This window comes from Excalfactoria chinensis, chromosome 12, assembly GCF_039878825.1.
Source record: "Excalfactoria chinensis isolate bCotChi1 chromosome 12, bCotChi1.hap2, whole genome shotgun sequence".
NCBI lineage: Eukaryota > Metazoa > Chordata > Aves > Galliformes > Phasianidae > Excalfactoria > Excalfactoria chinensis.
In genome coordinates, this window is record NC_092836.1 from 3,635,983 (window position 1) to 3,661,484 (window position 25,502).

At 43.1% G+C, this 25,502-nt stretch overlaps 1 protein-coding gene across 1 annotated transcript; it reads right to left on the minus strand.

The window, feature by feature from the left end:
- Positions 1–5,352: 5,352 nt before the first annotated feature.
- Positions 5,353–25,494, minus strand: GXYLT2 (glucoside xylosyltransferase 2). The gene is given in 8 exon segments (XM_072347481.1): positions 5,353–8,157; positions 8,774–8,946; positions 11,016–11,139; positions 12,135–12,386; positions 18,480–18,611; positions 18,817–19,006; positions 25,183–25,317; positions 25,319–25,494. Coding segments are annotated over 8 exon segments (1,263 nt in total). The 5' UTR covers positions 25,393–25,494; the 3' UTR covers positions 5,353–7,974.
- Positions 25,495–25,502: the final 8 nt, after the last annotated feature.

Here is a 25,502-nt window from a genome sequence, read left to right on the forward strand (position 1 = left end):
CCGGGGGGCGGTGGCGCGCGGGGGGCGGGGCCGCGCGAGCCCTGAGGGAGGCGGCCCGGGGCGGGAACGGGCGGCGGGCGCTTCGCCTCGCGTCAGTCCTGGCGTGCGGAGCTGGGGATCGTGCGGGAACGGGAGGGAAATGCGACAGATTCCGTATGCGGGGGCTGTCTGAGCAGCGAGCCGTAACGGTGTGCTGTCCGGAGTGCTGCGCTGGAGCGCCGAGTGAGAGAACTGTCAGTTCGGTGCCACAGACCAACCGTTTAATTAACGGTGAGTGCCAATTCCTGCTGGACACAAGGCCGTAACAAGTCCCAGTATGAGGTTCTGGCACTTGGACTTACCTGTACGTGTCCTGTGGTGCCTGCCCACATCGCGGCTTGTCCGAACTCCTAGCAAAGAAAATAAACACAGGAGATGGCATTAAAACCATTAGTGAATTGAGCTGTCAGCTTTCTGCTTTGCTCATCACGGAGATGCAATGGAAGAATCAGCAATGGCAGCACACGTTCACTTCCCTCAGGTTAATTTCGTTATTTTTACAAAGGTACCAAAGTCCACTTAAAGCAACACAGCTCACAGCCTGCCTTTGCAACCTTCAGCACAGCAGAAGAGTGGAGAACCTGCTTTCCTAGGACGTGGTTTCTCTGACCCAGCTTCCATGCTCCAGCTGTGTTTCTGCCCAGGCACCACATGAGCTCAGCTCGCCATAACCTGCTCTTTGCAGTAGTTTCTGGACGTGGTCACAAACTCTTCATCCCACCAGCCAAAACGAGCCTAGAGAGGCATAAACATACATCAAAGGTTCGGTTTGACAGTTCATCTTTGAATCCTTGCATATGCTGCCAAACCAGAAAATACCCGCTTTCTTTAAGTCCTCTTTTTCACACTAATTGATAAAGAATGTTTACAAACATCCATACAAACTTTCCCTGTGCACAAAGAGTCTTTCAAGGAGACAGTGATCTTCCATCTTTTCAAGGTGTCACTGCCCAGCTCATACAAAAGAAATAGTCATAGAATTGTAGAATCACAAGGTTGGAAAGGACCGACAAGATCATCCAGTCCAACCGTCCTCCCATCACCGTAGCTACAGCAAACCACTAAACCATCTCTTGTAGCTCCTCATCCAGACGCTTCCTGAACGCTGCCAGGGACCATGACTCCAGCACCTCCATGGGGAGCCATTCCAGTGCCTGAGCACTGATCCACACTGCCCATCTTTGTCAGCCCCACCTCTCCTCCTCCCTCTACTGCAAAAAGACAATAATTACAAAGTATTACGGACTTCCAAGAGCTTTTTGTTTTCTACAGGAAAGACATTCTCATTGAAATAGATTGTTTTGGCTTTTTTTGCTTTGTTTTCAGAATGCATTTTAGGATGAAGCTGAGAGGAGGGCAGCCTTGCATGTTGCAAAACCCTCAGCTAGCTGAAAAAAAACACTGCAACTCCTCCATTTCCAAGGGATAAACATTTAAATATAATCCTAGAATACAAAAAGCTTGTGTGGAGTTTCATCACTGATATGTTGTGCCTCAAGTAAAGGAGTTGGGCAATCACACCTGGGTGTCTTTATTGACAACACAGAAATGATAATTGCTCTTCTTTGGAAGGTACTTGGCACACCTTGCAATAGGAGCACACAGATCATGTTGTTCAAATCCCCAGTGCCACTTAGGGAGTATTTACTGAGGAACAATAAGGAAAAGACTCATCACATTAGGAAAGAAAAAGGGGCATTTTTAAACACGTAACAAAAGCAGGAGAAATTGATTTCCAATGCAGATTTTTCTCCCCTTGCATTAAATTCACACGAGGCCTATTTCAGATTTGCATTTTGCATTTCTTTTCAACTTCTGCAAAGCACTTCTAGAGGATTTTCAGAGAGAGCAGGACAAGGTCCAGTACCTTAAAGGATGAACTACTCTCTCTCTTCACATGGTCTCATATTTGAGTTCAGGTCAAGCATTGATTTGATAAGAATTGTGTTCATGTTCATCAGCACTGGAGGAAGATACGGATGACACGTACAAGTTATATAGCATACTGTACTTCCACATTCTCCTCTTCCTGAAATATCGGCAGAAATCAGAACTAACTAGAAACCAAGGGACAGCAATACAGCCACATCACGCTGTATGAGACAGACAGAGAACAGGCAGAAACTCTGATATTGCCAGTTCTGACGGATCTGCAAGAGAGAAACTTTGCACCAGCCAAAAATGGCCTTCCTTCCATATGTCCCATTCCTTCCTTTGTATCAATCCAGCTGAAAATGGTTGTTTCCTGGGGTTAGCTCTCACCGCTATCAGCAGCTCTCATGCTGGGCAAGGGAAGCAGCAGCAGGATGTGGAGAAGAGGAGGAATGGAGGATTTCTGCACTCAGCAGCACTCAGCTGTGCTGGTTTATTGCACTGCCCTGGAAGGTCAGTACAACAACAACCAACTGATTTGTGAGCTTTAGGACTAAAACACTAAAGAAAACTTCCACCAAATTACATGCTACCAACGCCCTGGGCACAGATCAATAGCCCTAATGCTGAAGACAACAACGCGAGGTGTATGACCGGCAGATACGTTTATTTCAGTAATGAAGTTCAGATTATGTATCGAGTGAGCCCTGACCTAACCTGAGCCTTAAGGTAGTTTCATTCACTGATGTGCGACAGCAGTTTGTGAGGGTTTTTTTTTGGACAAAAATTGATTTGCATTCTGTGAAATAAGCTGTAGCAATGGAATACAACATCAAGCACGCACAGTGCAGCAGAATAAGAGCAAAACAGGATTGTTCTCATTCCCGTATGCTCAAGGCCAGGCTTCAAGACTTCGATCTTCAGAAAATATTATGTTTCAATATACATCAATGGATTTACAAGAGAAGGTCGGGTTTGGACATTCTCTGTTGTTTTCAAGTTTAATGGCTGCAGGAACTCAAGCATGGCACAATAAAATGACACTGAAAGGTTGTGCATTTCTGAACCACCCAAACTCAGTGCCAGGTGCAGCACTCATTCCAAGCTGGCATTCTTATACCTTCCTCCCAGTACATAGATAGAAAGCTTCTTTTACAACACTCAACACACCAGAAGATCATTGCAACTAACAGCAGACTTCTCTCACCTGGAGCCTAAGCTGTGAGGAATCTGGAACTCAAACCAATCTGCCCTTCAGAGGCACAGAGCAGAGCAGGAGCAGAACAGATCTCAGAGGAGATCTCTGAGAGGTGTGTGCTGAGAAGGCACCTGCTTTGCACAACCCTAACCAGCACAGCAGGTTCATTAACGTGTGTCAGAAGGATTCAGGAACAGCATCCCATTCATGGAAATACATTTCTGCGGGAGCAGGTCAGTCTGGGACACTCTTTTCTTGAAGAAGCACCACGTCAGTGCAATCAAAGGATTTCGGTTCTAAAAGAGTTAAACACTTTTTGGGCTATGCTGTAATTTTTAGCAAATACCACAAGCAATTTGGGTGTATTTATAGAGCTGCACAAGTCAAACCAAAATATTTTACCTCGCAAAATGAAGCCGTGTTTTGTTAATGTTAAGCGCCAATTCTCATGTTGATGTTTTGTCTCAATTTTCATTTTCACTTCAAAGGAGGTGTTGACAGTTTGTTTTTCATTCTGATCCAGAACAAAAGCAAGATTTCCAAACACTGCCGTTTCTCTTAAAGCACAAACAATTCCTTCTCTCACATCAACTACAGCTCTTCGGCGCTCTGTATGAATCCCAGTGTAGATACAGGAACCTCCTGCAGGAACATCCCCAGTGCATCTGCACTGTCCTGTTTGGGGGGGGGTACGTGGTGTCTGTTTCCCAGCGTAATACTGGCCTACATCTGATGCAGAGGTGCAAAACATCGTCATGGAGCTGGCTTCCCTGTGGTTACAGGCATCTGATCCTCAGGAGAAGAAAATCATCTGTTTCAACAGTTGGAAGGGAATTATTTGTAATTAAATGATCAACAGTTTGTGTTAAAGCCAATAAAGTGCCAAGATCCATCCTGCCAGGGAAGTCCTACTTTTCCCCCCCTCCAGTTAGTGGTGCTTTATTCTCAACAACAGAAACCACAGGCAGGCAGAGAAGTCACCCCTGCTACGATCATACTCACAGAGAGGCACGTAAAATCTTTTCTGAGCTGCATTAATGCTCCCCACTCCACGTGGATGTGACAAGGATGCCTCCCAGTCAGTCATGGCTGCCAAAGCACATACAGCAGTGAAAGCGTGGCAGAAGAGACCCTCCCAGCATTCAGATCAGCTGTGGTAACTGAGCTCCAAGGCCTCTCTTTGAGCAACTCAGAGATTATTTGTTCCACGCAAGGCAGCAGCAGCCAATGAGATTCACACTGACTTAAAGGACCCAGCTGTACGGCAGTGAGGATGTGGGAAATCACAGTTGAGGTCCCATCCTCACGAAGGGCAGACAAACTCCTGTCCTGTTTACTATTGCATCCATCCTGCTTCTGCCTACCCTGCACTTTGGAAAACCTGTGCATGTTCTCCCCACATATCTCAGCACTGACTAAAGCTGTGCCTGCTAGTGAAAGATCTTGGAGCAGAATAGCAGACAAGGCTGATTACAAAGCGTATAATGGAACACCACACAATTACACACTCCCCAAGCCTGAAATGAAGAAACACTGTATTGATTTACAGCTGGCCTTACCTTTTCTCATGAATTTCAATAGGAGTTTTAGTCTTGACTTCAAAGAGATTGTGACCGAGCCCAACATACCACACAGCTGAGTAATTTGAGCAAATGAGAAAACAATTTCATCACCAGGCAGACAAGTGGCCTGGCTGAAATGACAGCCCAAACACTTCTATCACACAGAGGTGCTGGAGCAAAACCAAGGACACCGCAGCAACAGCCATACAATAGTGCCAAACAAAAAAGGAGGGGGAGGGGGCAAGGCAAATGATGCTCAATAACCAAATCAGTGCTACAGAAGAGATTCAAGAAGGGCCACAAGGGCAGGTACCGCTGCAGGATGCCATACAGCAAGGTGAAAAGACGTGCATTTTAAATGCAACAGCAGGATAAAAGATGACATTCCCCTGCAGCCATACCTCTGCACACCTCTTAACAGGAAAATACAAGGCCAAAACATTCCAAAGAATATCACAGTCTCATTGAAAGCAAACTTAAGAACAGACCTCAAAGAACTTTGGTGACATACAGTGTATAAAGTAATTCTTCACAAAGGACATGGAAAAAAAACAGCACTGGGATGTTAACATCCCTCTACTAACCTAGCACAACAAGGCCCAGTACACACACACACACACACACACACACACACACACACTTAACCAACAACAACAAAAATCAACACAAAATAAAGAGCTTGCTTAAAATTTCATTTATTTGTACTTTAAGCCAGAGGATCTTAACACAGAAATGCACTGCTATGCCTCCTTGGGAGCTATAAACCATTGGTGCACTTGTCAAACAAAAATACACAAAAATGAAATGATACAGGAAAGCTACACAGCTCCTTACGGGTACACCCCTGTTGTGCAGGTGCACACATGCAAACACTCACAGAGCAGTTTCCAGTTTCCACTTGTTAGAAAAAGAAATGATAGCAAAGCTATCTAAGCCCACTTTGTAATGTACAGGCAAGTTAACTAGAAGAACTCTCACCTTTCAGAAGCACAACCAAGTGCTTCCTACTCTGGCGGTTCTTTGTTGTACAACATGCATTTGTAACCTGATGCTTTCTTAAACGGCTTCGGGCTAAAAGGAGGTGCTCAGCAGCTCTTAACGTAAAGCCCCTACTTATCTACCTCCAGCAAGTTCAAGTGTAACATAGCAAAATTAAAACCTGAATATTTGACGCTGATACAGCAAGGTCTTGGTTACACACTTAACGTTACTCACTGCATATGAGGCCTATGGACTAGACACAGAATTCAGAGTACCAAATGGCGCTGGGTTAGGGCTTACCTTCACACAACCAGGACACGGCTCTTTGTGCTGCACCCCGCTGTTTCTTTGTCAGTGTGACAGATTCCCTGTTAGCAGCGCATTCAGCATGTTGCAGTCTGCATTAATCTACAGAAAATGATTTTGGTTTTCCCTTCTACATCACAAGGGCACTCCGCAGTGCAATACAGCACTGGAAATAAGTAAAATATGAAAGAAAGGGGAAAAGAGGATACAAGGCCCATCTAAGTATTTACACATCCCATTACTGAAATAAATGATGGCTAATTTACATGAATTAGCCACAAGTACGAAGTATGAAATAAATGAAAACTGGTTTCTAAATAAGATTAATATTAGAGCCAACTACTGTTAAAATCAAATACAATATGGTTTGGGAAGCCGTAAGAGAATATAAATTAATAATTCCAACAACAAAATCAAAGTTAAGTCATTGTTCTAATACATTTTGGAGGGCTCAAATTACAGCTTCCCTCCCAACACCCCCCACAAAAAGCACAGTGGGGAGAACTCTCCCATTCTTCCGGCAAGTTGTTCTTATACTAACAGGAGTCTTCATGTTAAAGCACATACTTCATCTATTTTAATAGCTCTTCCTGAAAATAACGTGGCAGCTCCTGTAAACATAAAAAGCGCTGTTTTGATCCCTAAACGTTTTACATGTAATAATGCCTTTGTTTTGTAATGAATTCCATTCCTTCATTTTATTGTGCCCAGCAGTTGGAGGGTTCTGCTGAATCATAGCTTAACACAGTCACAGCTTTCTAAACTTCTGCCTTGCACCACAGCTACACTGTGTGGGCAACGAGGCTTTTGCTCTGCAACTTTCTGTGGCTTACAGACACCATGGAAATGAGGCATTCAGAGCGGCCAGCAGGCGTCTCATCTATCCTCGTTTGACCTACAGCCAGCTGTACTCCGCTATTTGAAAATCTAAGAAAGCAAACTAAGACTTCTGTATGTTCTTACTGCTATCTTGAAAGGCTTACCTCTTATCATAGGCTTACAGTATCTGAAACTCCTCAAAATGGCATGCTGAGTTTTCCTTTCATTGCCTTCTGGTTTTCGAAGGTTAGTTTGAGTTACATTTTCAAACTTATTTGTAACCAGACACAGTGTTGTTGTTTTCTTAAGCTGCAACTAAAACTTCAATTGAAATAGAAAACAAGGCAAGTCGTGGGAGAGGGTAACATCTACACTTCAACTCTTCCCATTATGAAACTCCAGGCTGTCCACCAAAATAAATGCAGCAGTGCCTCTGTCCTTTACCGGTCCATTTACACCTATGGGGCAAAGCCTGTAAGATCATTTACACCTATGGGGCAAAGTCTGTAACATCTGAGTCACAGAACATGCACGGACTGTTGACTGGAATTTGCATCGCAGAGGTGCTAACAACAGACGTTTCTGTTTGTCTGTTGTGCCGTTCAGGACCAGCACAGGCCTGCACTGAAGCTGCTAAAACCAAGACATAAGGCTCCTTCTCTTAACACCTTCTGGCTCAGGTGACTGTAGCAATGCAGTTTGCCATGCTGTGTCTTTCACACATCACTCTTACGGATGTCACAAACAAGTTCACACCTCAAGCACTTGGAAACAAAAATGCTTGTCCTGTCATTTGAAGTCATATTCCGTACCTATGAAACAGCTCAAACTGCCACTTCTTTGGTGAGTCTAAGTTCAGAATGAGCTTCTGCACGATTTAAAAAGAAGTGATAGTGAATATTGCTGCTCTTAAACAAATAACCCAAGTAAACTCATCAACAAAAGTGAGAACCATCAGCTCTCCCTGTTGCAACCAAAAAGAAGGAAAAAAAGACAAACAAGAAGGAAAAGAACAAAAGGGCTGTTTAGGTGGATCTCCGGGACTCCTTCAGACTTTATGATTTCAGAGACTTACCAGGAAATTGAATGAGGATTTTTTTGTCTGAGTTTAAGAGGTAACATTCTTCATTTAAATGCTTTAAGACATCTAGGAGCAAGCCACCTAGGTGCAAATCTCATGTGAAAATGCAACTACATTTAGTATCTGTGGTTGGCCCCCAGGTAGACAATGACACGATTTTCATACACCTTCTTCATAGTTTTCTCAATTTGCTTCAGAAACACCTGTGGAATTCTCCCACATAAAGTGTGCACTGTATCCAGGAACTTAGATTGAAGAGGATAATACAAAGACTGGAAGAGATTGTCTTCAAATGGAAACTAAAGGAGAAAAGAGAAAACAGTTATTAGTCTTCAGTCCAGCTTTCCTTTTGGTAAGGGCAATCGGGGGTGGGGGGGATACTGCAGTGTTTTTCAAGAAGGAAGAATTGGGGAATTTCAGCACAAATTCACTCATCCACACACACGCAGATTACGTTTAACTATGTTAGCTGCTGACAGTCTCTTACTTTGCATATGGACCAGGAAGCCTACAGCTCATCAAAGAGAAATACAGACCTGTGTCTGTATGCAAGCTGCTGAAACAATTCTCTGCCTTCTGTGTGCACAGAGGCTCCAGCTGCCCAGGGAAAACAAGATTTTATTGGGCATTTGTGAACCAGGGATGGTGTGCCAGCAGAAAGAACTCCATTCAATCACTTCTAGTCAGAAAGTCTGATAAATTGCTTTTCTGCAGTACTGGAGATTGAAGTTCACCATAATATTTAGGATTGTTCACTCCCTCTCTGTGAAACAGGACAGGCCACAACACCTTTGTCATTTGTGACCGATGGGTACGATCAGCTTGATCTGCTGTAATAACAATCTGAGTGACCTGGTTAAAGCTATAATCCACACTGAAATAAGAGGACATCCTCTATTAAAGTGCAAGACTTACATCACGTATCACTTCATAGAGTGCCTTGAATGTAGGCTGCTTATCATCATGGTAGACACCTCTATTTCCATGCAGAATAGAGACACCTTCTTCTTCTGCACCTTTACAGTTACTTCCATACATACAGTGGTCAGGTCGGTAGTTCCACTGACATGGAAATACATAGAGGCACTCTACCAACGTCAGTCAGATGCAGCGAGGAGAAAAAAAACACAAAAGACATATTAAATGAGTTACAAGTCAAACCATGTTTCTGTGGAAAAGTGGGGACTGATGGCCAGGGAAGGAAAAAAGAAAATACGCAGTTACTTCTTTTACAAAGGTCCAAAGCAGCAACTAGACAAAATATCTTCCTTTCCTCTGAGGATGGCTACACCTGTCTCAGCACTGTCCAACTGGAACTAACCAAAAGAGAAGGCAATGCAAAGACCGGGGTGCAAACACAGATCAAGAGTTCATCTTATGAAGTTAAAAATGACAATCAAATCTGGAGACTGTGTGCTGTGTGGCTGTGTTCAGAGTTTTCTGCCCTAGGAAGAAGTTTTGAGAGATACAGAAGTGTTAGGCAAGCAATCCTGAATTGTTCTGGAGGCGGCACCTAACGCTTGCAATGCATATCCAGTGTTTGCTGATGAAGCTCTCATTGAGGCTACAGCAACTTGTTATATGGATGCAGAGCAGAGCACAAGAGGCGCTGTATCTTATCCAGCCTTCCTGAGTGCTGTTACCTGTTAGATTCTAAGATCTAGGCTATTTTAAGGATGATTTCTCAAAAGACCCTGAAGCCTTGTTTCCCTACTGATGTTTTTTTAAGCTTCTTCCATGTGAGGATTTACAATATGCTTACAATAAATCATGCCAGTGCCTGTGATCCCTTTGCTATAGAAATGGAGTACAACGAATCACTGCACTATGCTGGCAGTCTCTCTCAGAAGCACTGAAGACAGGATTCTCCACTTGGCCTTTCTTAGCTTCCCAGAAAATCTGCAGCTGGTCCTGTGTGATTGTTGATGAAGTAAGAGAACACTGTTCTGAAACACTTCCTCCCCTAAGGCGTCTCCAGCCGAAGACTGCTCCAGAGAGAGCAAATTGTAAGTGGTTTCCATTCAGTATGACCTATCACACATCCACAATTGCTCCACAGTGATGCTGAAAGCACAAGAGCTGCAGTGCCCCAATCCAAACCCTGCTACAGTTAACCTTCCAGTAAGCCTGAGCAGATGTTTGTGAGCACAACTCCTCAGCAGGTTACTATGGGGAGAGAGTGTCATCAGGTGCTTATCAGCTTTTTACATGTCATTTGAGTATTCTTGATCTTCTTCTCACCATGACTCTTTCACACTCTTTCTTTTTTTTTATGCTGTCACAGCTGGACTTGGACTCCAGCTGCTCTATAATCCCTCAAATACACTGATCATCAAAACAGCCTGGGGAGACAGGAAGAAGGGTGCATCATTTCAGGCACCAGGTAACACAGCCATGCAGTTTAAAGCCAGCACAGCGCATCCATAAAAAGCCATCTGCAGCAGTATCGGGTGATTCCTTCCCAGGCCAGTTTTAATAAGCCAGCAATTTGACTCCAAAGACTGCTCTGCTGTTTTAGCAGCATCCAGCTACTGGCTTCTCTTTTTTCTTGTGCTGTTTAATGTTAGTTTGTAAAGAATTATTTACAAGTTACAAGGAAAAGGCACACCACAGCACAGAAGAGAATGCTTATCATATTATTGCTTTTTTCCTCCTCCGCACTTAAATTAGCAGCATGAGTTTGACTTCATAACTACCCTGATTTCATGTTCTTCCTCCAGAAGACCATAACATTTATGTGGTTAATTTATAATCTCATAACAGGGATTTTTTTCCCCACTTTCTTTTTTCCCCCCAAGATTGAGGCTAACACAGAGCATATCAAGGACATCGATTTCTGGCATCAGACTGCAATAAACGAATGTTAGCTTGTTTGAGTTTGCTTTCCATTAGGTTAGTTTCATTATGCTACATGCAGTTACATATACTGTGACTCCTAAGAGCAGAAGAAAAGGGGGTGGAATAAATTAAGATAAATCCAAACTGATTCTGTTCTTAAGTTCACCTGAGGGAATACAGTTCTGGGTGTGCTTACACATTACCTTCATGTCAGAGTACACTATGCATATTAGAAGTATGAAACAACACTTCTTTGCATCTAGTAAAGTCAATAAATGCTCTTAGCAAGATAAACGTCACTTCAAGAAAGCTTACTCACCTGGGTTAAAGTAAAAAATAATGTTTAGTAAATCCTGGTCTCCCCATGTGATGTAGTTTTTGTACTTTTGATATAACGGATATAACATTTCCTCCCAAGTCAAACCACTCGGTATCACACTGTTCTGCAGGGCAGAAAAACAGACACAATGAATTAATGCTGTTATTGTTGATACAATGTATGACCCAGAGTGCAGCAACCACATACCTGTAAGGCTGCAAAGCCATGTTAAGATACCTAGAAAAGAAAGAACTGCTAGGAAATACTGCTCTGGTTAGGGCTGGAACAGTAAAGCTGATTGTGCTCCATTGATCTAACTAAACAGGAAAACAAAGCCCAGCTTTGATGTCAGTGCCAGCCATTCAGAACCTTCCTATACTGAGCACTAGGGAGGAGAAGTGGAAAATAAGTACAGGGATGAGCTGAAAATTGAGGTGGAGAGGTGAGGAAAAAATGCAAACTGAAAATTATTGTCCTTTCTCAGGAAATTCTGATATTAAGAGCAAGTTGGTTTAATTTCTTCAATCAAACTGCTCCCGAAATGTTATGGATAACTTCAGGCCTTGACTGATGAATCACTCATGGCTAAATTAAGTTTCCTAAGAGGTTACAGAGCACGTTCTCAACAAAATAAGCCAGATTTAACATAAGCCTTTCACAAAAAAAAGAGGAGGTGTCAGTTTGGGTATGAAAACATCCCCTTTTCACTTTTACCAATCCACAGAATCGCCCGATCTGCTGCAGAAAACAACATTTCACTCACAGTTACCAGCTCCTCAGGATATTTACATCCAGCTTTTCAATTAAAAAAGAACAACACAATGATCGCACTGAAGGTCCCTGAAGTTATTCTTTAATGTACCTGAGAGTGAAATGCTGAAAAACTCGGTTTCACTACTGCAAGGAGGCAGCTTCATCTGCAAGTCCTCAGTGCCTCAACGAGGACATTTCTCACCTTTTAATAATCATTTCCTTTAAAGTAGTAAAAGAACTGCAATATGCATCCTGTATTTTTCAGGTTCTTTATAATCCAAACTTCATTTCTTTTTGCACTAAATTCTAAAAGATGGAAAGATTCCACAGGTCACTAGTTACTGCAACAGCTGTATTTCTTCTCACCCTGAACTGAGTGCTGCGTATCCGTGTTAAATTCATTAGCATCACTCCAGAATTGACTCCAGTTGTCCCATAGTACGGGTGACGTGCAAATCGACTGTACCAGCCAATCTTTGGTATTTCGTGCTCTGGGGCCATAGCAGCTAGCTGCGTTGAGTTGAATTCTTTCAGGATGTGCCAGATGTCATCGATGGGCCTCAGGAAGAGAACATCCGTGTCCACGTAAAGGAGAGAATCCACATCCTTTAAAATAACCTTTTGGGTTTGCACAGTAAGGAGAGATGAAAAGGAAACAACAGACAACAAAAAAGGAAGATTACTGGCAAAAGGCACTTCCACATTAAACTGCTCATATAAAGTAAGTTGCTGATTTATCATCTAAAACATAACTATATACAGGAACAATTCTTCCTATTACAACCATGTACTGTTACACAAAGAGGCTTATATTCAGTATTAATACATTAAAAATGTTTTAATTAAGAAGACCTTATTAATCACAAAAATGCATAATTATCCTCCTGAGGAACAAAGCATTCCTTGGTGAATGGAAGCGTTCTATTAAAACTCATCAGGCCAGATTATCATCTCTGTTATCAGACTCTATATCAGGAATAACAGCAAAGTTAGTCAAGTCACAGAGGTGTAAATGTAAATTAGATCCAGAATACTTCATCTATTCTTGTTAACCATGTTCCCCCTTGTGGCTATCCAAGTGCTTACATGCACTTAATTTCTTCCTTAATTTCATTCTTAATTTCTTCAGCAATTGAGCAAACCCCCCTTGCTCTCTGCAGCAGCTATTTGGAAGTTAGTAAATATCAATTGCTCTGGCTGACCATCAGCTTCAATTGAACTTTTGTTGCTCTTCATTATTTGAGAAAACTGTTCAAAGATTCCTGGATTTTTACTATGCTCTCATCTCCAAACCCCATTTCTCTCCATTTTTACTTGGAAAGCAAACCCAAAGGGCTATTGATTTACAGCAGGAACTGCACTGGAACCATCAGTCACTTGTCTGATTGCAGCAATGCTAATGACAACCCCTCCTACTTACACAGATAACGCTACCAAATAAATGGATTTTTACATGGATTGAAATGTAATGTGACAAAGGTTATTTGTGAAAGGCAGAGAGAGCAACCAGACTTCAATCAAGTGAACAAACTACTTGTTAAGATGTGGTCAACAGACATCCATTAAGACGCCAAATCTGTGAGTACGGATCTGAGTGAGATTTTTCACCTGATGAACACTTCACAATTCAAACCGACGTTCAGCCAAGTTGAACAAATTCCTGACATAACTGTATGTTCTTCCTACATAGCAGGGCAGACACAAGAAGGCAAATGTCTATACATCTGGCTGACAAGAATCTCCATCTAAATAAGTCCAACAGAGTCCAGACCACTCCACTGTACAGGAGGCTGTAGCAATATACTATCAATAATTCTTTTTTAGACGTAAAACAGCATGTGACAAGAGTAGTTCAGTAACACACCAAGGAGCTGAAGTCCAATACTTAGCAAAAAATCACTTTAAGCCAGCAGACGACAGGTAGTTGAAAAGAAGAAAAGGATTTTTAGCTTAAGGATATTCTTGATACTGCATATTATTAGGTAGCTCCGACAAGACCTAATCCATAGGGATCCACTGTATTAAGGCATATAAAATGAAAGTATTAAATAAGAAAAAATCCCCCCAAATTTAGTCCAAGACAGGAGATAACACTCGAACACACAAAGAGCATGATAAAAAGCTATTAGATTCTGCCTGAGGGACAGCAGTGCACCACAGAGCAAATCGGGGTTTTTATTTTATTTTTTTACATAATGCCCTGGCAGAGAGTCAAATTTAGGCATTTCCTAGCAGAAAATGAAGGGAAGAGTTCAACACGTGCACTTGGGAACTCCTCTCAAACCTAAGTGTCAGTGTGAGCGCTGCCTCTTCCAGCAGAAAAACGTAGGGTGTCTTTTTTCCAGTAACTGCAAACATACACATAAAACTCATCCTCTGAAAGTCAAAGGACTGTAGTAGTTTTCCCGTATATAAATGGATTCAAGCACACGTTCCAGTTGTTTGCATGGTGGGTGCCCACTGGCATTCAACCCCACACTTCCCACCTTCTTGTCCTACACGCTCCTTTCCTGGTCTGCCAAAAGAGTCTTGCCTCTCTCCTGCCCAAGGTGTTGCCCTGCAGTGACACCCGACAGGCTGAAAGAAAACCTGTGCTGCTCCTTATAAGCCCTTCACACCTTCCTCTTCACATGAGAAGTGTAAAGACTTATTTAAAACCTACACGTCGGTTTGAATTGATCACATCCCCTTCTGGCTGTGCATTTAACCTGGCCTTGGGTAGAGGAATTTAATTCCAGAAATCACCACTCTAAGAGATCCTTGCTTAGCTCCCTGGATCTCAATGAAATTACACTGGGGATAAAAGTTCATTTAAATAACTCCGGCATTCCCATTGTCCCATAGCTTTCAGGTAGTTCTATTTTCAAACCTTGTGTTCCAGACCTACATACAGCTTTCCACAGAAATCAAAACAATACTTAAATTTTAATGAATCGAAAGCAAATGAGAGAAGGTTGTGTGTTTTTGGCTGCTGATTTGTGCTGCACAAAGCAGGTGGAAGTACCAGCAGATGCACATCTGACCTGCAACAGAAACAGCACAGGACTGCCTGATACCCTGAGCTTGCCTGCTGGCACAAACCACGTAGACACACCTGTCAGGCCGTGACATTAAAATGAATGGTCAGGAATATGGGTTGATTGCACTTTGTCTCCTTCCTCGCCCTATGGGCACTTACTGCTTAAAAAGGTGATTTGTTTTTTTCACCCCATTGATAAGGAGCATTTTTAGTAAATCCATCAAAAAGTTCTGTACAGAACTTACTGTATTTAACCTGACACTTCGCTTAAATACTCAATTACCTGTAATTTTATTTCACAGTTTCTGTCTCTGTAGATTCCCCTGTGTTGCAAGACTGGCAAGTAGTAACACGCTACTGTATAAACACATATTGGAATACTGGGAAATTGTGTTACATGATGGTTTGCAACAGCTAGTGTGTCAGTTTAGCTGAGCTTTATCCAAGAAAAGGGATGAATCAATGAGCCACAATTAAGTTTGCATCTTGATGCTAATGTAGTACTGCAAATTAGAGTTTCCAAATTCAACTGTAATTAGCAATTAACTCAAGTTACAACAGAAGTTTGTCTCGATAAAGCCCTTACATCTATCCCAGTGTTGCTCCACTGATCCATTAAGAAGGTTACTTCATCATCCTCAAGAGAACACAGGGATAATATTAGTCCACCTTCAGTAGACTCAGTGCCCTGGGAAAAGTCCTAAGTGTTAGTTACTATTAGAAATAAAATCATCCACGAATCCCTTAAACATTTTACCTGGTTGTTTCAGTAGCTCTAAAATAGCAATACAGAACCAGCTGAAAGTCAGCTCTGTGGTACAACATTCATGAGATCACGACACGTTGTTTTAACATCAATGTTAGTACTACAAAACAGTCTAAATGTCACAACTATGCTCTCAATGGAAAAAAACAACAGATATTTAGGATTATCCTCAGGAATCCTTACAGTCCAGCCAGACTAACCCCCCTACCCCAAGCTACCCAAAAACCAGAATATGGCATTGGCTGTTAATTTATTGGGGTGTCAGAAGAGGGAGAAGGCAGGAAGGAGAAAAATCCATAACCCATTTGGCATACAAAAGGAACTGGATAAGAATTAAGAAGTCTTGCTTCACTTACACTTCCTGCATGATTTTGGGGATAAAGAATTCCTAACGCTGCACAACAGCTTTCTCAGGCTGTACAGAGCTGCCCGTTATTGCCATGTCCCTGAGTTTGACAGCACATGGAAAGCTGTTCTACTCAGTAAAGCAATGTTAACCTTCCTATTAACAGAAGACGTCAGGTGTGACTGCTGAGAGCATTCCCTTCTACTGTTGGTTTTGTGTTTTTTTTTGTTTCATCCTTCTTAAGAATTCAGAACCTGTTTTGAGATCCACATCTTTCTTATTCTGCCTTTGAAGACCACATTGATGGTGTTATTGAAACAGATTGCAGCAAGATATTTCAACTTTTCCACTGTGAGAGTACTCCAGGCTGCTTCCTCTGCGTTTGTGTAGCAAATATAAGATCAGATGTCACAGAACGCCTCTACGGAGACACAGGCTGCCATATGATCTTCCTGAATATTTGAGTAACTCAAACTAATTCAACTAATTGCAAATACATTCATTAACCTGTTACCCAGGACAAACCACTTCATTACTACAAGCTGTAGGATCACATCCCATAGCTCTAGTTTGGAAGGCCAGTGAAACCCCTGAAAGATTCTCACACGATTTTCTTTTAACACATTCCTCATCCCCTCCTGCCCACTTTCACATGCCTGCTGCTGCTGCTGAAGATTCTTTGGCAGGAGAGGCACTTGTGAATCAAAGGCTCGCATTCCACTCAGGCTTAGCATTATCAGGAACAAGACAATTTGCACGACTGAGGGCTAAACAGCTGATAAACTCAGCTACTGCTCTCCTGGGATCCTCCCTAAATGCAGTCATATTTTCCACTGCTGTGGTAGAAAATGCTTAGCACAGTTAAGGATAAACAATACGTATAAGTCAAAACAGTCCTCTAAGCAACAGCACTAAAGATGTTCAGTTCCCACCACGTGCAGACAGGACTTTTACAGCACTGTCCTATTCAAAGGGGCTTATTCAACACAATGGTGGCTGAAATTACCCAGACTGAGGCTACACATTTGAGCAGCAGAAACCCAGGTGGACATGTGCCACCTCAGCTATCACTATGACTTGTTTTCCTTGTTATATCCACAGCAACTTGCATCAGCCACGCTGTTCTCAGACAGCTATGCCTACTGAAAACCATAAGCCTCAGCCTGACAACACACAACATCTTGCCATTCCCCAAGAGAAACAAACATTCACAGTTTGGTCTGCTTCAGACTTTTCCTAAGAAAACATGTAACGGTCTAATATTCCTCGTAAAAAGTTACTGCAGAACTTCAGAAACATGGCAAGCAACAAGGAAGGAACCAAAAAAGCACTGCCCAGCTTAAATGAATTGGTGTGAGTGCATAACTCTTGTCTATTATCAGGAAGCTGATGACAAATAAGACCATTGCTGTAACAAGTGTCTCTACCAAAATGACAAAAATACTGCAGATATAGGAAGAGCAGAGAATTGTGATTACCTAGTGAGAACAGCCCCGTATGAATAAATCCTTACAACCAATCTGTACAGAACAAACCAACACTGAAGGATTATTTTCCAGGTGATACAAATATTTACTCAGGGAACAGAGGATCCCAGTTGAAGATGAAATTACTTCCAGCCCATCTGGCCTCTGTGCATCTGAAAGTCCAGCCCTAAACAGCAGATAAACAGAACTGCTGACAGCACATATTTTCTCACATATGTATTCATAGTCTAAAGTCTCTGGACGTGCAGCTGTCTCCTGATTGTTTCCATCTGAGAAAGTAAAGATTCCTTTGTTCCCCTGTTTCTCAGAAGATGGCAATGAAGAAACCTGGACCATGTGAACAGCGTGTCACTTCACTGGAGTCACCCCAACCAACCAGCAGTGCACAAGATACTTTGATGCATGCTCTCAATTCCACAGAAATTGCTTTATGCATAAAAGTTCATAAAATTTTGCATATATCTGCATATGCAAAACTGTAACCAACATGTTACTTCTCTCCAACAGCCTTAAATATCTTCCAGATTTCCAACTCTAAGTACTATACAGTAAGCAGCACAAGTTTTCTGTGAACCTGAGTATTGCACAGCACACGGGACACGTGCATGAAATCTGACCTTGTGTACGCTGGAACTATTACCTTCAGGGCACATCCTACACTCTTCTTACACAAGAAAAGAGATTACTGAAAGCATCATTCTGAGGACTAACACATGGAAAGAGAGGTATAGGTAAAGAGAACATGACTGCACACTGAAAAGAATGTTATTTATGGGAAGCATGCAGCATCTACCCTGCAAGAGCTCTCATACTGAGCCTTAAGTGGAAGTTCCACTGAGAGCCTAGTGGAACTAGAGACAAATAAGAAACATATTCTTTGCTAGCAGAAAAGAAAAAAAAAAAAAGCAAAGCTGGATTTCTGGTTTGTTTTAAGCAGTAAAAGCACAGATTAAAATATCTTTAAGCAGATGTTTCAGCCCAAAAACTGTTCTAACATTACACCAGCAAGGCTTCCTTTCTATGGAAATAAGCTTTTTTCTTCTTCTTTTCCCTCCCTCCTGAAGCAATCTCCTCACAAAGCCAGGTGCCTTACCGGAAGAAAAAGGCGCTGGGCAGCACATGGTTTGAATAACTTTTTCCATTCCTGAGCATTTCCTACTGAGAAGGTTATTGGGTAAATGTTGTATTCAAATTTCTTTGTATACGAGGAAGGCCATTCCTGTAACTGAAAGACATTCATGGAAGAATTAAACAGTACAAACTAAAAGGTATTGGTTTTGTTGTTGTTTAATACGCACGTATAGGGTATTTAGAAATCACTTCAAGTAATAAAACACTTAGTCATTACTTGATGTCAGCGTAGTTGTGCTCTGGGGTCTGCAGCTTGCCACTAACCTATGTACTGATTTACTGAACAACACAGAACTCACTTTCTTGTTGAATTCGGGCTTAAGGGAATCCTCAGAAAAAATGTGAAAGCAGAGCCTCCTGTTGCTGAAGAGAACTGCTGATTTCAGCATGATGAGAGTCTCTTCCAGCCGGTCCCCACACGCCACGACTGCCAGATGCATGCATTGTAAAGATGAAGGCTCTTTTGAATGTTTTTGTTCTCCAGGCTTCCTGAAAATACACAGACACATAAAAATAAATTGAGATAAAAATGAAGACATCTCTGCACTGAGAGCAGGTTTTTTCCTTCCTTTTCATCATGTGGAGTATCAGGAGTTTCTTTTCCCTGATTAGACAGCCACAGAAAGTGCAAGTGGGGTGCCAGTTCCAGTCAACGGTACCAACCAAGAGTGCTAAAATTACCTCACAAATAAAGAAGCTATTTTCAGAATTTTCCTGCCTTTCTGATCTTGCATAAATCTCTGCGCTACATCCACACATGAAACCAATTCAACAGCACTGCAAACCAGACCACAGCTTACTGAGCGCTTTCCTTCCTAGCTTTGAGACTATGCAGCCAGAATGGCCAGTCTTCAAACACAATGCAGGTCACAGAACTATAGCCAGTAATTTCATTACCAGGATCACAACTTCTGGCTAGATTGGAAGAAGACAGCTAGTCCTTACTTAAAAAGTCAGCCACCCATATGTAAATTATTCTAACAGTTAATTAATTTTGCTTTTAAAAATGCACGCCTTAATCCTGGCCTGAAGGTACTGGCATCATTTCAAAGGACTGCTCTGCATTTTACTGGGTGGAATCCCTGAGATTTTGCTAAAATACAGATTTTGTTCAAAACAAACATATTCGTTTGTCCCAGATGAATCAGGCTACATTCCACAAGCAGTCTAAGACAAAGCTGTGGGTTTTCCCCATTTAGCCCCAAAGTGTAGACTTTAAAACATTTTCACCTGGCCTGAATCTGCACAAACAGCACATTCAGGCTATTTGCTGCTCAGAAATATCGGAGTCCTTTCTGGGGACTTGGAGATGTTTTGAAAATCCGGCCTTTTGGTTTTATGTCCTCCCCCCGCAGTCAGTATGGAGGTGAAAAATCACATCCTCTGAGGATGATGCTACTGTTCTGTATTCACATTCCAACAGATGGCATTTATGCTCCTTTAGATGCATCACTGGTGACAAAGTAAGGAAATCACAAGCACTGTAATCATTACAGTAAAGTTTGAAGGCTAATCATAGATCACTAGCAGCTCTTGACATACCACCGAACAGAGGATATCAATCCCTGCCTGTTCTCAGCACACACAATTATGTACATAACTAATCAGTAAAGTTAACACTATTAAACAGAAGTCCTAAATAAAAAGAAAAATTATAGTTAACGAAGCAGTAATTATCTTTTCCAGACATTAAAGCACTACTCAGTACAACAGCAGCCTTCTCTCGATGGAGTAACCAACTTTAGTGTTAAGGAATACCAACCAGAGGCACTCTGCTTGCTATACAAAGTAATACGTTTCATTAATGGTTTAAAGTCTCGGGCTTTAGTCTTAATTAAACTTCAATTTTATCAGTGTATAAATAATAGAATACCACATCTATGTGAAGCGGTATTTACTTCCCAACCTATTAGTGTAAAAACCACTGAATTATTAAAGTGAATAATTAGCTGCTCACACAGACCCTGCTCCCCCCACCCTCATCCCCTCATCTCTTTAATGTTTCCTCGTAATTGAGTCCCTAAATCAAGCCATATGCAGGATGAAAACTACTTTAATAGGGCCTTGGCAGTAGAATTCAGTGAGAGAGGGACTAAAGTCGGAGATTTTACTTTAACTTTCCACAGCCCCACACCAAGTCTCTAAGCTTGTCTGCTTTGTCAGAAATTTTAGCCACAGCAGACAGTCCTACAAGCCCACGGGGGCACGAAGGAACAAGGAAAATACCTCCTGCCTACACAGACACCTTCCCGGCCCAGAGGGGAGGAGAGAGCTGGGCTTCGGAGTCCTTACAAGTCATGAGAACCTGATCTTTAGCAGGAATAAAAAGATGAAAGCAGCAAGGAGATACAGAAGAAGCTGGGAGAACACAGTGCAAGATTTTGTGTCTTGAAGTACATTTGGAAACAAAGAGGACTGTAAGAACAAAGGTGAGCTGGAAAGGGAGGTAAGAGAGTGTCACAGCAGGAAGCGCTTACAAAAATCTCAGCTTAGTCTTTACAAAGTCATTATTATCTGAAAGCCTGGGGAAAAAAAAAAAAAAAAAAAAAAAAAAAAGAAAAAGAAAAACAGGAGTAAAGAAAAAGCTGGACTTGCAAACAAGCAGGTCCTTGTCATCTTGCTCTTCATCTTCCTGATTCAGGACATAAGTGTATTTTATTGATGTATTAGAAACCTAACTCAAATATCATGCCAAACTCTTCTGCACCACTCTCTATCTTACCCATCTGTTTGGAGACAATTATCCCCCATTACATTGCTATACAAGCGGCAACTGGACAGATCAATACAATGGAAAAGGCGTTACAACACAGGTGTGGTGATGGAAGGACTGGCACAATAGAGAGGTGCTATAAAGGAAGGGAAGAAGATTGCTCACCCATATCAGGGTATTCCATGTTCACAGGGGAAAACTTCACCAAGGAGATCTCCAGAAAGAGATCCTTCCCCAGTGACAGTCAGCCCTCAGACGGGCTCTAGGAGAGGTGCAGGCAGGCTCTGGTCACTCAGCTCAATTGGCTTCACCTGTGCTCTCAGTGCTGCCCTGTCCTTTCCCAAGATGCTCCATCAGTGGTTCAGGCCGAGACTCAACAGTTACCAAACACTTGCTTAAGATTAAGCATTGCACATAACAAAATCATTGCAGAATAGATCCCTGTGAAACAGCTGAAGCCAGACTTGGTGAGATGTAGCAGCATACAATGCTATAGCAAAGGCCTTCCAACAAAACAAACCAACTCCCACCCAGTTACCCAAAGGCATTTTATTTACTGCATACATTTTTTTCTGACAGGCATGGTTACAGACATCACAGAGGCCTGAGTGCTCAAGCACAACAGCACACATTTCTAGGCCTTAAAGTTTAGATTACATGCAATTTTCTTATTAGTCACAGCCAAAGTGTCTCAAACATAATTAACCCAAAACCTGTCTAAATCAATCCAGATCCATTCAAAATAACGCATTCCCGTCTCATTATGGAGCCCGCTAATCTATTCAAGCCTTCAAATTTATTCCAGAGAGAAAGATAATGCATGCAGATTCTTACAAAACGCAATATAGCTGTTGGCTTTTGAAACCCTCTTCTTATTATGATCTCATTTGCTCTCGCAGCGTAAACAAGGTTAGATTTAGGCAATGTATCAAAACGGGTGATTCACTAAATGGGCTCCTTTCCTGAGAGTCAGCTCTGAGTCAATGCCCCAGCAGCGGCTCTGTTATACGAAACACATTCTCTCACACTCTTTAAAATATCAATTAGAAAGTGTCCAAATGTTTTTAAAATAAAAGTTCTCACTTTAATGCAGTTGCACAGAATTCACTGCAGGTTCTGACAATAAGAACTGTTGAAATCTCAACCTCCTCCCACCGCTCAGACTATGAGGGAAAACACTCAAACCAGAACAAATGTTTCCATCTTCTTTTATCAAGAATGTTCTTTGTTGGTGAAGTATGAGGTATTCGGGCCATTGGCATGTTATTATGACCTATCAAACTCAAGCCAAACTTGCATGTGTCTTGCACACAGGCAGCATAGAGAAAAAAAAATATCTTGAGCGGTTGCCATAGAAGACGTGCTTAACTTTGGCAAAGTTTCTATTAAGCATGTTTAGTTTCCTGGAAGAAAGTGTGGTCACATCTGCCCTTCAAATGTGAAAGAACTTTTGTGCTTTACGATACCTCACACACACTGATCCGGCACGAACATGTACTTCATATGAAGAAAACCCTGTTGAAGCCACAGGACTTGCCTTTTCCAAAAGGAATCATCAGTAAAACCACATCAGAAATTGGCTTTCCAAGCTGACCAGAATGTGATGCTTACCTTTGGATTTGCCCAGGTCATCTAACACCCAAGGCAGGGCACACAAGTTCGCCAGCAGCTGCCAGGCACCAGCCTGATGGGATTGCACAACTAGTAGAGCTCTTACCACGTATGACTATTGTAGAAGAAACGTGCATGCCTTAAGAATTGAAAATGAATGTCTTCTCTTGTTCTCATGCAACTGCAGAAAGCAACGTTAGGGAATCCCAGGGCCTGCAGCACGACCTTGTAAACCCAGCACACATCCCAGCTGGTCCCAGCTCAGGCAAAAACCTGCATCCTTCTGGCAACACTGTATCAATCAACGTGGGAAAACAGAACCAAACACTCTTCACATTCACACTTCGTAACTTCACTAAAGTTATCTGGCCTGCTGACGCAGTCCACAAACCCACCACCAGCAGACTGTAAGGTCTTACATGATCAGATCTCCCATCCCAAAGGAATCAGATCACACAGCACCCCTCACATGGATTTAAAAAATCTCCCTTGGCTCAAAAGGAGTAACTAAAATAATTATTATTCTATAGGAACAATCAGGTAACAGTGACCTCAACACAGCATGTTACACTTGATGTGCTTTAGTGTAAGCACCTGTATGAGGAAATCCTCCTGAAGGAACGGGAACACTCACTCCTGAAGCTGGCACCTATGTGAAGCACTGTCTGTTTCTTTTATTGCAAATCCAAGCCCCTGAGAACACTGCTGCTTCCAGTGTGTTTGGGATCAGGCTTGTTAAGACAAGCCGATCCCGCTGCCTGACCCCTTTCCTGTGCTGGTGCGATCTTTGCCAGCACAGCACCTGTTAGCAGATGGCTTTTTTTCTCCCAAGAAGGCAGGCAGCTCCTCCAACTGCTTCCCATCATTCACCAAAAATCATTTTTTTTAAGACCCCCCATTTTATTTTGGTATTACTTGACAAAGCGCAGAATTGTTTGGTAAGCATCAGGACTGGACGCTTAAAACCGGACGTCTCAGTAATGCAACCCTCATTGGTGTCAGCAGCACAGGATCATACGCTGCCAACAAACATGGGGGGAAGGAAACAACCCAAAGTGGAAGCAAAGGCAAGGCTGAACTTTATCACATCACTTTGTTGCTGTGATTGATCCACGCTGCAGAAGAACAGCAACAAAAAGTCTACAGCTTCTGTAAAAAGCACTTGCAAAGCCATTAAGTAATAGAAAAGCCTGATAAGGACAACTTTTGGAACAGGAAGATGCTCAGTGAGAAGCTCATTGAAATGGAGCAGTTGTTTACACTCTCCAGCAGTTTCATACTTTCTGCTGCCTCCTTCAGAGTTCTTGATTTCCATGATAATTGCAGAGATATGCCTTAAAGAAAAATGACTTCAGGAGGTACAGTTGCTGGTGGAAATAATCCTGCTTTAATGCATGCATTTGAATTCAGTCCATGATGCATTCCCAGCCACAGTAAACATCTCCTGCATTCAGTAGGGTAACAATGCTTGCACGAAACCCACTGCTTCAGTAAGTTAAGGGATAAGAGCTCAAGAAACAGGAGTGGCCTTTCATTCAGAACATCTCTGTGAAATCATGAATCAAAGACACAAAGACATACCAAGTTAATTAGATATGAGGTCACACTGACCATAATATAGTTGGAATGCAACAGGGAAAGCAGTCCTCCCACCACTGAAAGCACACTGCCCAAATCATTCCTTGAAGTAATTAGAACACTGTTGTTTTGGGGTTTTTTAAATAATCCATCCACAAGGCCCTGGAAAGGGGAATACAACACACAACTTCCAACTTCTTTTCTGCCACGGATACGCATAAAAAGTGTTTAAAACAAAATATGAATAGTTTGAAATCTGACGGTGCCAAGCAGTTCGGAAAGCAGCGGTAAAGCACAAAAGGAGCCAGCCACCTTTCATCTCCCCGCAGCATTAAATCACAGCAGGTCTCGCTCTTAGCGCTGACAGCAGCTCCTGAGCCAGCGATCACCACATCGCGCACGGCAGCCTTCGAAACAAGGCCAGAACTCCGGGAAAAGCCGCTGCTTCGGAGAATCGCTGACACACAGAGAAGCTCCTGCGCGCAAAGCCTTCACTTTCGTGGCACCTCCGGCACACACGCGCTCAGTTAAACCGTACACACACGAGCCTGCACCCCTAAAGCAGAGCGATCAGGGCAGGTTTCCACCGCCGGGAAACTTGGGCACTCACACGGGCTAAGGGAAAGAGCGCCCGGAGGGCCGCCGAGGGGAGCGAGTTCCCGGGGCAGGGCAGCCCGAGCACGAGCGGGGGCCGGGCACGGCGCGCAGCGGGCGGCGTTCCCATCGGGGGCGATCGCGTGGGGCTCCCGAGCCCCGCCGTTACCTGGCAGCGGCGAGTCCGCCCCCGGGCGCGCTCCTCCGCGGCGGGCTCCGGCTGAGCCTCGGCTGCCGGCGGCCGAGGGGAGCGGCGGCGGGGCGGGCGGGTGCGGAGGGCTCGGGCGGCGGGCGCGGGGGCGCGGCCGGCCAGCAGGTAGAGCAGCAGCAAACTGCCCAGCGCCAGCAGCGCCGCCGCCACTTTGCAGGACAGCCGCATGGCGCCAGCTCAGCGCGCCCGCCCGCCCCTCTGCGCGCCCGCCGCCGCCATCGCCACAGCCATCGCCCGCGGCACCGCACGGCGCGGGGACGTGGCCGCCGAGCCCCGGC